Here is a 13,047-nt window from a genome sequence, read left to right on the forward strand (position 1 = left end):
TTTGTTGTTGAAGGAGCATTATCACCACATTGGCCCAAGTTGTTAGCTGGTGTAAATCAGCATAGCTCCATTAAAGCCTATGGAGCTACACTTACGCCAGCTGAGGATCTGGTCCTGGAGTGTTTTTAATAGATGTAATGGTGGGCACATTCATTATATAGAGGAGACAGGTTACTTCATTTCTTTTCCCAAGGATAGTGGAAGAGGGATGGTCCAATATTTCAGCTCCATTTTGAGGGATGGCCAAATGTTTGTTTAATGGTGGCCAGATGCTTAGAAAAGACCTAGCAAATCAGTGGACTCCATCTTCATCAAGTGGCTGGATTTGCTGTATAGATGCACATGGATATTATCTCAACCACCACAGGAGGCAGCAGCTTCTCTATGAACTAGAGGGAAACATCCCCTTGGATGAACCAACATGAGCCACGGTTCAATCCCCAACTAGAGGTTCTTCTATTGAAGTTAAGATGCACATTACACTGAAAACTAGATAAGCTTTGAAGTGGCACCAAAAAGCAGATGAAACTTAAGTTCTGCTATAAACTTCATCTTCAAGACAGGTTTGCCCAAGGGTTCACTGAGGTTCATGAATCTCTTGGCTAACCAGTTTCAAGTGAGCCTAGATAGACTTTTGGCTGTCAGAAACTATGTGAAACTCATAGTTCTGTGCAGCTTTGACTTGAAACTAGGCAATTTTGATTGTGTTTCATTTTGAGAAGATGGGTAGAGCTGGGAATTTTTCGACTAAATGTTCTTTCAGCAGAGAGTGTCAGTTTGTCAAAAATAGAACTTTTCAAAGGAAAGGGTTGGTTTCAATGAATTTTTTTGACTTGGAAAAAATTAAAAATTGTCAAAACGTTTTGTTTCAATATTTTCAGAGTGAAAAAAAACTGATTGAAAATGACTTTTTATTTTCAAATTTCAGTTAAATATCACAGATAAATACATAAATGGTCAACATCAAAATGAAGCATTTCAGCTGACCCAAACCAAATATTGAGGTCAAACTTTCAGTTCACATTTTTCAAGATTTTGACATTTCATCCTCTGTCGGGACAGGAACATTTTTCAATATCTCACAAACTTTCATGGAATGGAAACACCTGCTCTACTTATGAGTTCATTACAATGCAAAGGTCAGGGATTGCCTAACCAAGCAGTGTGGTAAAGCTTTACCAACATTTCTCATGCTTTTAGCTTCCCTTTTCTGATCTAATTTCTTTACATGCTTTCTCTTTGACAGTGCCATTATAAAAGGATGGTCAACTGATTTATCAAAGCAAAAATATTCCACACGTAAATTACATTTCAATCAAAAACAGAAGGTAGGGAATTTCAATACACTATTTACATACCAGCACAACATGTAGTTTTACAACTATATACTCATCAGTGCATAAGCATTTTTAAGTGGAACTTCCTGTTATTATATTTTCCCCCTTCTCTTTATTATAAAGTTCGCACCTAAGCGTGTAACAAGAGCAAGAAAATTCAGAGTAAATGCTCTTGTTCCACACCTAATTTCTTCCATTTTACGTAGAAATTATTGGATTCTGAGAGCAGAGACAGAGTGTAAGTAACATACACTATATACTCCTATAAACTAGGCCTAACAATGACAGCTTTGCTTCTGAGTGTCCTTGCCTTGATCTTTCCACATTAATTCCTATTCCCATCTATTACAGTGAAGATCATGTCTGGATTTAAGTGCAATTCAGAGAGAACAATATCCCCATTTCTGTGATGATGTTTTCATTTTTGTGCTATCATCTTCTTGCCCTTGGTTTAAAGCAATGGAATTATTATGGTGCCCCTGATGACCCATGTACTGCTGCCATCCATAAAATCAGGAAACAGTGAGTGCCGCTGGCGGTGAGCAACAAAGTTTGATTAGTCTAAATTCCATTTGAAATTGCGAAATGACATAGCAAAAGCTATGTAACCCAGCTCCAAATTTAGGCAGAAATAAAGTTCCGGGGAGAAAAATATATCTAGACCTAAGGCCTGTTAGGATGCAGCTAATATAATTTATTCATTATTTCAAGTCGGGCATAATGATTCTATAGCATGTCTAGGGTTTATTAAGCAACATTCCTTTGATTCATGGTGTGAGGGGGGCATACAAGCCCCACACTGGGGAACCAAAGGTTAACAAGCAGCTCTGGGCCTAGACTGTCACACCCCACCACACCTCTGAGGCACGCTCCCAGTGGAGGCAGAGCTCAAAAGGGAGCAGCCCAGTGCAGTCAGGGTGGACAGAGTGATGGAGCAGTCTTATGCTATCAGCTGCTCCAGAGAGGCCACGGAAGCGCCACACGGCCTGGACCAGACCTTGCTGCCACACAGTAGAAGGCCCCCATGGAGACCGGGAATGGGTGGCTGCACCTGACGGAAAAGAGTTTCTGAATCACTACTAGGGAGAACCCCTCCCACACACTTGATGAGTCCATAAGCAGATTCTACGGTGACTTTGCAGGGGCAGAGGCCCTGGCCTAGGGAGCAGGCTTACGGAGGGATGTCCACTTTAGGCCACATACCTGACCTGCCAGTCACTGGGTCCTGGGTTGGAACCCAGTGAAGCAGGGAGGGTCTGGGCTCCTCCACCACCAGAACCACTGACTCTCACCACTTGGCCATACTGCCTCAAACTCTCTCCACCAGGAGACGCTACAAGGTTCAGACACTGAACCCTCTGACACATGGTTATACAAGATGTTAGCTAGATCCCTTGTTCAGAGTCAAGTAAATAGGCTATGTCTACCCTGTCCAGTTAACCTGGGCCATTGGCAGGTGGTAATGAGTTAGCTTAGCCAGGGTGTAAGCATCCCAGCAAAGCTCTACCTACACTGTGATCTCAATGCTGCTGCAGGTGACTCACCCGTGTGTGTTGGGGGCATAGCCCAGGATTCATTGTGCTGAGAGGCTCTAGGGTTCTTTTCCAGTCAATTGTGGGAGAACATGTCTGTGATTTGAGGAAAATTATGGGAAGGCACTGGATGATTAAGCCAGCATCCTCACTGCAAAGTGAACAGGTTCCAGCCTGAGTTAAAGCAGAGCTTAGATTCTAAGCCACACCCTCAGGTAAACAAGCTAGCTTGGGCTAAAAGCCCCTCCAAATCAGGAGCAGAGGTTTTTCTGTGTGGCTGGAGTGGGGGTTGGGCTAAAACCCACGTTAACTACAGGTTAGACATACTTATAGTATTAGAAAGGTGAGTCCAGGCCTTTGGTGAAGCTTGTTTGGCTTACTTGCCTATTATCCTAATACAGAGAGTAACCATGCATGCAGCACACAGGTATCAGAGGCAAACAGAAGAACATTACGACTTCCTTATGCAAACAGAATAGCACTAGCATTCTCAGTGATAAAACAAGAGTAAAACTTAGAAATAATACCAGTGCCATTTCTGTATTTTCGTTCATATCTCCTAAAACTTCATAGATTCATTGTTATATCAACTTAGCTTTGTATTGCCCATCCACTTAGGCACTTCTATGGCCTCTATCACGGTAGAATGTGAACACCTCACAGCCATTAATTAATTTATTCTCAAAACATCCCTGTGAGAAAAGGATGTTTAATTAGCCCCATTTTACAGATGGTATAAAGAACAGCCTTTGCAGAGCACAACAAATTTTACTGGTCCTATAAACTTTAGGAACTATGCTACTACCTACTGAGCACGATCTATTAGCACCTTAACTACTTACATATATAGATCTACAGAGCACTCCTGCAACAGTTTGATTGAGCCGGGGATTAAAGCTTGGATTTTCAAAGGCGATTAAGAAAGGCAGGAGTCCAGTTCTTACTGAATTTCAGCAGAACTTGGGCACCTAACGTCTTTGAAAATTCCATTCTAAATTCAGGTCTCTAGAAAGCTACAGGACTATTTTTCTTCCATGTTCTTTTTTTCCCCCCATGAGGTCAGGTTCATTTGCTTCAACAGGCATTTTCTTTCTGTTTATTACAAATATCTACCAATAAAGCAATGGAATAGGCAGCCTCTATTATGGTACTGTATAAATTGCAAAAAGTTCTTTTCAGAAAGCACCACATATCTTCACTTTCTGGATCCTTGATTATGCTGTTATTTCAAGGAACAGCATAAACAGCAAAATATTCAGTGCATCTTTGAAACAGAGAAGTAGCACACTTCTAAACAAGATTTATTGCTGTCAATGAAATTTGGAAGCCCTTGCGGGCAAGAAAGATGGTAATGAAAATCTTTAGAAAGGCCCTTCAATTATAAAATATTTCGTTCATAAATTGTGGAGCAGAAATTCTATCACTAAAAGACTTTGTTTCAGTTTCAAAGGGATCATGTCTTTGTTCTGAAAGCATTTCCATGCAGCTGGGACCTATAGAATTGCTATGTAATTTTGTCCAATGGTGGATGTGCTTCGTTTATAAAAGCTTTTTCTATTTCGTCCCTGCACGATAATTCTACAAAGATAAATAAAAATAAAATGCAAAACTTCCTGCAAACTATTGATAAAATAGTTTGCAATGTGGCAGAATACTCTTTGAATGTACTTAACTTAGTTCTTACAAACAATTCCAAACAGATCAGACTGGTAAGCAAAGTCCCCTGTGTAGCTAGGGGACAGGCAAAGGCAGTGCACACTTCTCACCATACCTCAGCTCTGATGCGTAGAGAGCATCCTCTGGGAATAAGAGAGCAATTCCGTCTCCATTCCTGTTCAGTCCTCAGCCTTTCAGATGAGCCTGACAATGAGATTGGTCATTGTGGGTATGTCTACACTGCACTGAAAGACTCATGTCTGGCCCAGGCCAGTTGACTGGGGCTCGTGGGGCTTAAGCTACAGGGTTATCAAATTTCAGTGTAGATGTTCAAGCTCTAGCATCCTCCTCCCTTGCAGGAGCTCAAAGCCTGGGCTCCAGCCCTAACCTGAGCAGCTACAGTGCAATTATATAGCCCTGCAGCCCAAACCCTACAAGCCCAAGTCAGGTCACTGGGGCAGCCATGGCCGTACTGCACGTGTTTTATCACAGTGTAAACGTACCCCGTGATGGTAGATTTTTGTGATATGAACATGCATCTGCTGGAGGCTGGTCACTCATTTCACATAGGCAACTGAATAGTCAAGCATGGGAGCAGGTCAATTCTACTTCAAGGAAACCCCATAAAAAAGGTCCAAAGACAGGAAAAACTGCCCTATGACAGAAGGAAGTTAAAGTGCTGTGTGGTCATGCCCCCTTCCCAGCCTTGCAGATATCAGGGATTCATGGGAATGGGAGAAGCTGGAGGGATGACTGGTGAAAGAGCCCCAAACTCGTTCTGGCTCCTCTGTCAGGTGAGCTCCTGAGCAGTGTCAATTCTCTGTTAGGTGATCAGCTGCCTAACTCCAGCTTTCCCTCTGCCCCCAGGTTTATACTGGGAACAGTAGTTCCCCTGCTCTGCAGCCAGTCTATTGTTTAGGGGTGGATCCATCTGCATGGAGGACCATCAACATTGAGGACCCTTAAGGGCTTTCCCATTGTTAGCACCTCTGCTTAGTATAAGATTTCTTCTAACACTTCCTACATATCCCCGCTCAAGATGGAGGCTACAGTGCAAAAGTGAAGAGCACAGTACAGTTTACAATCAAAATGATGTTCACAAAACAAACTGGAGGTTGTGGCTAGATACAGACATATCCCAATCCATCACAGTGATCGTGTAACTCAATCTTAATGCCTACATGCAAAAGGATAGTATTATGGTTCTGAAGGCATCTTTAACTATGATTTAACAGCCTTAGTATTCTTTTAACATTGGTTTCTCTATGGAATTTCCAAACAAATTATAAAACTAAGAAATTCCATGAACGTGCATTTATGTGCTAGACAGCTGCAGAACATAATATCTGCACCTACTTAGGCAACAGCTGTCAGAGAATAAATTAGGGTTCTCAAGTCATAAGTACTTTTTATGTATCATATAGAATGCGCCTTGGCATCTCTCTAGTATTGCCATATCTCAGGTTCCCAAAAAGAGGATACTGCCAGATGGGAAGGAGTCCTGGGGGAAGGGGGAGTTGGAGAGGGGTACAGTTGGGGGTGATGGAGGGGTACCTGCATCGGGGTACTCACTGGCAGTGTTGCTCTCTGTCACAGTGGCAAAGCAGCTGCGCAAGCTCAGAATGCAGCACCAGCTGTCAGTCAGCGACTCCCTGCGGAATCCCCTCTCCAGGGCTGGGAGCTGGAGTCCGGATGGGCGGGATCCAGCAGCTGTGACTTGCAGAGGACTAGACCAGTCAGCTCCAGATGGCAGGTGAGGGCCCAATCGGGGCTCTTTCTGAGGTGCAGTGTGTCTGCTCTGCAAAAGCTCCTGGACATTTCCTGTTATTTCAAAAATCTGCCTGGAAAGAGAACGGAAGCTCAAAAAAGAGGCTATGCCTGGGAAAACCCAGATGTATGGTAACCCTACCTCTCCCACGTGCGTTCACACTACCTCTGAAAAGAGGCAGGGCACACACATCATCACAGAACATATTCCACAGTCTGTTGCATATTAAAACTGAAATTCCACTCCACTTTCTTATGGACTCCTGTGCAACCCGAACGGAATACTGGGACATCATTTATTCAGTGGAAATTTCCACTCTGCTTGTGTGTCTGTGCGCGCGCGCGTGTGTATATATATATATATATATATATATATATATATATACACACACACACACTTAGTGCCAATGGGATGTTGGCTGCCCCACTGATTATAATATAGACCAACTGGCTTCCTCAACACTTTAAACCGATAAAAACAAATGTAAAGTTATGGCAGCATGATTAAAAACTGCTACTGGATCGATGCTGTTGAAAACAGCATTAAAAATAACATTTAGACTGGAAGTGATTGGCAGTGTTTCAAAAAAGAATACTTATCTGAAGTACCACCTGCTTTACCGAAATTGTGGTTTTGCATTTCTTTCATTTGCATTGATATAACAGTTACAACTAAGAGGCTCTGACACTGTCAGCAAAGATGGCAATTTGGATACCTCATTTTTCTGTCTGTCAATCAAGCTGAAGCTAACTGGGGTAAGAGGAAGCTCCTGCATAGTTAAGCTGAATGCAGTTTTTCAGCAACTTAGGAGTGTAAACTGTAACAGAATTAATAGAGATATTTCATAATATGCAGTGCTGTGTCACCTCTTTCCCTTTTTGCATGGAGAGCCACAATTTTTAGCATCTCACTTCCAAAGCCTAACTTCTACCTGACCACTTCTCTTCCTTCTCTATCTTCAGCACAACTGGCTAACAGTTTAATGTAGCCAACAGAGAGTTCAGAGTTCCGGATTCCTTTAATGTAGTTACATCCTGCTACATAAGCCAGTTTACAGCCTACTGGTCCTCTCAGCAGATCATTAATTAAGCCTTTACAAAATGAATGGCAATAGAGGAGCCTTCAGTGCTCTCAGCCAACCCTATAATTCCAACAATAGAGGAACTAGACCACTTTTAGGGTCTAAAACTTGCATAGTTAGTATATACACTAAATATGTACAATGCTACTACCAAAAAAGGGCCACCCTAGATACAGCCACATCATATCATTTGAAAGCTTATTTTATGTAAATTTAGGTGAGGTATGTTGTGGAGCTGTCAAGTAGTCCCATACACCTGTAGGCAAGGTGAAACAATGGTACCTAAAATGAGGAACATTTTTTTTCACAGTTCCAGAAACACTGCAACATGCTAATAACCACAGAAATTGCCTAACTAGAAGTAGCGAAGACAAAATCCACACACAAGTCCTTGTCTCTGCACTGAAGAGGGATGATGAGTGTTACAGCTCTTACCAACCATGTCAAACAATATGACAAACCCATTTGACACTGAATCACATCCAGAAGTGCTTATCAACATATCTATTGCACTGCCCATAATGTCAGATGTACAAGAGTTTCTACTGAAAATAGCAGATGTTGGTGAAAAACAAATAGAGAGATTTGTGAGAAGTGCACTTGATTCTGATGGGACACATAGCTTCTTCAGCCTAGCCAAGAAATCTGGCATCAAAACATTTGCTGACATAGCCAAGAAGTCCAAATTTAAGTCTGGCAAGGGAGGGACAATCACAGCAGCTCAGTCCAGACATTGTTTTCTACAGAGCCCCATCCTTAGCAAGATGCAGAGATGATGTTTCAATGGCAACTGTTCTATTGTCCTATTGGGGTCATCCAATGGGACTTGTGCCCATGTCCCTCTTCCATGCTGATAGAACAATGAGAAGAACAAAGGTGAAGTAGGGTATCAGCTGGATGCTCAAGCTGAAAGAATCCATGAGCTAAGAGCATGCAACAACAAAACCACAATGTACATCAGAGATGCCACAGATGTCATATGAATGATGGCTGGAGACAACATTCGCACATTAGATGAATTGGCTGCTGAGTACTTGAGGCAAGTCCTAAAAGGAGTTGATAAAGCTAATTCTGTAATCAAAATCTTTGAAAGATATGACAATAGTAACTGTGAAAACTGCAGAAAGACAATGCTGAACAGGAGCTAACGTTGGATGCAAGAAATGCCAGGTGGTTGGTGGATACCTTGTGCCTCCATGGAAAAAGTTTCTAAACATGGCATCCAACAAGCAATAACTTGTAAAATTCCTTTGTGAATATATGGTTCAAAATGCACCTGAGAGTGTAGGAGCGCATCCAACACAAACACTCCTTTTCTGAAGCAGGCTTTTCCAATGGTGAAGTAGCAAAATCCATCACCAACAGAAGCACTGAAAAAGAACAAGATTTGTACAGTACTCAAAAGAAAGTGGTCACAAGGATGCTTCTGCATATTGCATGTGCCAATATGGTTTTGGGGTTTCTTGATGTCAAAGGAACCATAGCAATTAAGTCATCCAATACAGATGTTTTGGTCTTTGCTATTCACTATATTCCAGAAATGGAACACGTAGATAACATGTGGATTGAAGCAGGTGCCATTACCAGCAGGGCTGGCTCTAGGCACCAGCCTCCCAATAGGGTGACGAGATGTCCCGATTTTATAGGGACAGCCCCGATTTTGGGGACTTTTCCTTATATAGGTCCCTATTAACCCCCACCCCCATCCTGATTTTTCACATTTGCTGTCTGGTCACCCTACATCCCAAGCATGTGCTTGGAAGGCACTTCTCAAGGGGCGGCACTCCGGTCCTTTGAAGCAACACCTTTGCTTCAGCGGCAGCACTCCGGCCCCCCCCTTTTTTTTTCTTTTTTTTTTTGCTTGGGGCAGCAAAAAACCAAGAGCCGGCCCTGATTACCAAAACAACTGACAATTGTTGCTTCATACCTGTGCATGCAATTTGTGATGCACTCACTCCTGCCTTCTGCAGCATACTTTCTGCTGTATACAAATTAACAGCATGTGACTGTGTCATCCCTATTTGGTACTGGAAAAAAATCTGTGTTTAATGTTAGCAAAACAAAGAGAGCTTACCAGAGGCACGGACTCCATGGGTGCTTCAGGGCTGAAAAAAATAGTGGGGTGTTCAGCACTCACCAGCCACCCACCAATCAGCTCCTCCTCCTACCCCCAGCTGTATATATCACTGTATATCAGCTGTTCAGTGACATGCAGGAGGCACACGGGGAGGGGAAGGAGCAGGGGCAGGAAGAGGCAGGTGGGGACAGAATGGGGCAGGAAGAAGTGGGGTGGGGGCAGAGGCGGCAGGGGTTTGGGGAAGGGGTGGAGTGGAATGGGGACAGGGCTTGGGGCAGAGTGGGGGGGTCGAGCACCCCCCCTGGAACTAGGGAATTCAGCACCTGTAGAGCTTACTGCTTCATAGATCTTGCAAAATTTGGAGAGAATGATGGACAAGCCGCAACTTCTGCAGCAAGGAAGCTGGAAGCAGTGCTGTATGACCAGAGCAAGATAGAAAAGAAGACCCATAGAGACATGAATTGCTTATGCCTCAATCTAGCCATCAAAAGGGACAAGTCACTGGCCAAACTCCCACCACGTGAGGAAAGTTTTGAAGTGCATGTCAAAAAAGCATCTTGGCAAACAAAGATTTGGATGACTTCATACATAGTTAAACAAGATGTTGGATCACTATTGCAACATGGGTGGAAAAAATTGGATGATTAACTACTCCCTGTATTCTGCAAGGGCCCAATGGCATCTGACCTTCTACAAGATTTTTTTGTGCCTGTACCAGTAGGGGTGGCTGCACAATCAACTGTGTCTCTTGTCACATAATTCTGCACAAGGAATTTTGTTCAATGTGCCAAGGCAATGAAGACTGTAGTAATCTACACCCTTTCAACAAAGGTTGTAATCTTGAACAAGATGATGATAATGAAGATTATATGATGATGCCTGTACAAATTTATTATTAGATTTTGTTTTACCCTTTATATTTTTGTGATGCTTTGAGGTCACAAAGAAATCCAATTTTATTTCTTGAAGTAATACTAGAGTAAGTAATACATTAACAGAAATGAATGCAAATATTCCAAAGTGGTCATCGTTTATCCCTGTTTCTATAATAATGGCACCATTTGACAGCTCCATTTTATATCTCATCTTAAAGTAGACATAATAAGCTTTCAAATGATATATTATGTACAGGGTGTGGAAAGGGAAAGTCAACCCAATCCGTGGTGTCAGCCACTCACCTATACAGATGTAGTTAATACTACAGGTATTTAGAGACACAGATGAGCCAACGGTGGATTAATGGAATTCTGACAGTATCATAGAAATGTCATTCTTTAGTACATTCATCTCTCAGAGTTCCAGTTATTTTTTTTTTTCAATTTTACTGTGAAGGAAATAATTACTTTATTATGAAAGGGGAAGAATGCCGACGTGCTGAATGTAATTTCAAATAATGTTATCAATTTACAAAACAACATAATGTACCTTCTTAATCCAAAAATCACTGACGCTATATCTTGACATTTTCATTATGGGAGCTGTCATGAACAATCTGGAAGGGGGGAAAGTGCCTTATTGGAAAGATCCTTCTTATCTTCTATAATCTAATAATTAATCTTCAACAGCACAGGTCAAGTAATTTTTATGATACAGCCTTTAATCTTTTCATCAGTTGCTACTTTAAATAACCACAGAGTGACTGGGAAGTATAGCGATTCCCTGATGACAGTACAGTACTGGCCTGAAAAGTGGTCTATTACAAAAGAGATGGCAATATTTTTTTTTCCCTTCCCATATGAATGTAGTGGTTGTAAAAAAATACTGATCTCAATTCCTGGAAGACTACAAATCTTGGTCATACTATCTGCATGTGGACAACGGGGCAAATTAAGGTTGCACATGGAACCTTACTTGGACTTAAATTTTTGACCGCTTGACTTTGCCACCGTAACATTCATTTAACACGCACAGCCACACACATATACACATGTACACACAGGATAGTTTTGGTTTACAGATTTTTTAAAGGGTAGCTATCAGGGGCGGCTCTAGACATTTTGCCACCCCAAGCACGGAGGCATGCTGCGGGGGGCGCTCTGCTGGTCGCCGAGAGGGCAGCAGGTGTGCTTGCGGAGGGTCCACTGGTTCCGCGGTCCGCTGGTCCCGCAGCTCTGGTGGACCTCCTGCAAACGTGCCTGCGGAGGGTCCGCTGGTCCCGTGGCTTTGGTGGACCTCCTGCAGGCATGCAGGCCCTCCCGGCAATCGGCAGAGCGCCCCCCACAGTATGCCGCCCCAAGCACGCGCTTGGCGTGCTGGGGTCTGGAGCCGCCCCTGGTAGCTATAGGTATGCTGCTTAACATTTTCATTACAAACGGTTCTTACGACTTTTTTTCAGAAGTTCTAACACCTCCATTCTTTGTTTGTAGTAGGAATTTGGTCTTTGGAAGGGAACTTTTGCTGGTCCCATGAAATTCCATTCAGCTCTGGCCTAGTTACAAACTGGAGTGCTGTCTACCTCAGTAATATATATTTGCATGGTACATTTTTGTTGAACTCACTTTCTTTGGCCCTTCAAATAAATTCTTCTTCTAAAACGTCTAAAAAGTCTTGTGTCATCTTCAGTCAGGATTCCATGCCCCATCACCTTTTTGGGAAGAAGGGCATAAAGAATGAAGGCCACATCTTGCTGTGTCATTCTCTTATGATTTCATAAAAGGAATAATTCAACTGCTGTCTTTTCTTAGGCCAGACACTGCTCTCAATTGCACCTCAGCAACCCCATTTATCTCAGAGATGAGTTGAGATCAGTGGGATTGCAGGGATGACACAGCACACTGTGGTCTTTACTGGTTCTATAGGCCAGTGGCTCTGAACCTTTCCAGGACTGTCCCCCTTTCAGGAGTGTGATTTGTCTTGCCTACCCCCAAGTCATTGTCTATATGAAATTTTAGTTTGTACTGACTTTGCTAGTTTTTTTTACGTAGCCTGTTGAAAAACTAGGCAAATATCTAGATGATTTGATGTACCCCCTGAAAGACCTCTGCGCTCCCCCAGGGGTAAGCATACCCCTGGTTGAGAACCACTGCTACAGGCCACAACAGCAAAATCCAGTCTTGAGTTAACAAAACATATGTGAACCAGCGCACAAAGAAATAGTTCGTACCAAGCAAAAGCTTTTTTTTCCTTCTATATATTGAACACCTAACTCCGAAGCAAAGATGCAAAAAAAAGGCCCTGAAAATAGGATCGCTATATGTCAGAGGCTGAAATTATTTGTCAAGCCATTGCTCAGTATGTTGCTTACCATATTTGTCATCTCGCCTCTCAGCTTCAATTCTTGCTGCTCGTGGTTATTTTATATCACTTACTTGCAGGGAGAAATAGAAAAGAGGGATTTTATATGCTTATTATTTAATTGAAGGACTTTCATTCCAGTGGAACGATGGACAAGAAGGATTTTGATGGCCAAGTAAAGTGAATTAGATCACATTCAATTTCCTAACCCTGAATCTTTATGAACTAATTTGCATAACTCCAGTTCCAATGCCACTGACTTCTTTTGTCCTCCATTGTTTTTCTTTAAATTCAATTGCATGTATTTTCATTTTCATGCTCCCGAAGCCAGCATCCCTTTGAGATCTAATTTAGAGCCAATA

The 13,047-nt window shown here is 42.4% G+C and overlaps 1 protein-coding gene across 4 annotated transcripts; it reads right to left on the reverse strand.

Moving 5' to 3' along the window:
* Positions 1–894: 894 nt before the first annotated feature.
* On the reverse strand, positions 895–12,489 carry LOC127043868 (uncharacterized). Of its 4 annotated transcripts, none has more exons than XM_050938101.1 (5): positions 9,302–9,348; positions 8,651–8,744; positions 6,098–6,366; positions 4,641–4,729; positions 895–2,388 (listed from the first exon to the last, which is right to left on the reverse strand). In XM_050938101.1, the coding sequence occupies exons 1-5, from the start codon at positions 9,345–9,347 to the stop codon at positions 2,278–2,280; spliced, it is 609 nt and encodes a 202-aa protein (XP_050794058.1). In that variant the 5' UTR covers position 9,348; the 3' UTR covers positions 895–2,277. The 4 variants fall into 4 exon arrangements, with proteins under 4 accessions (XP_050794058.1, XP_050794059.1, XP_050794056.1 ...); XM_050938102.1 differs by having other exon boundaries at positions 895–4,447; XM_050938099.1 differs by lacking the exon at positions 4,641–4,729.
* Positions 12,490–13,047: the final 558 nt, after the last annotated feature.

This window comes from Gopherus flavomarginatus, chromosome 2, assembly GCF_025201925.1.
Source record: "Gopherus flavomarginatus isolate rGopFla2 chromosome 2, rGopFla2.mat.asm, whole genome shotgun sequence".
Taxonomy (NCBI): Eukaryota; Metazoa; Chordata; order Testudines; family Testudinidae; genus Gopherus; species Gopherus flavomarginatus.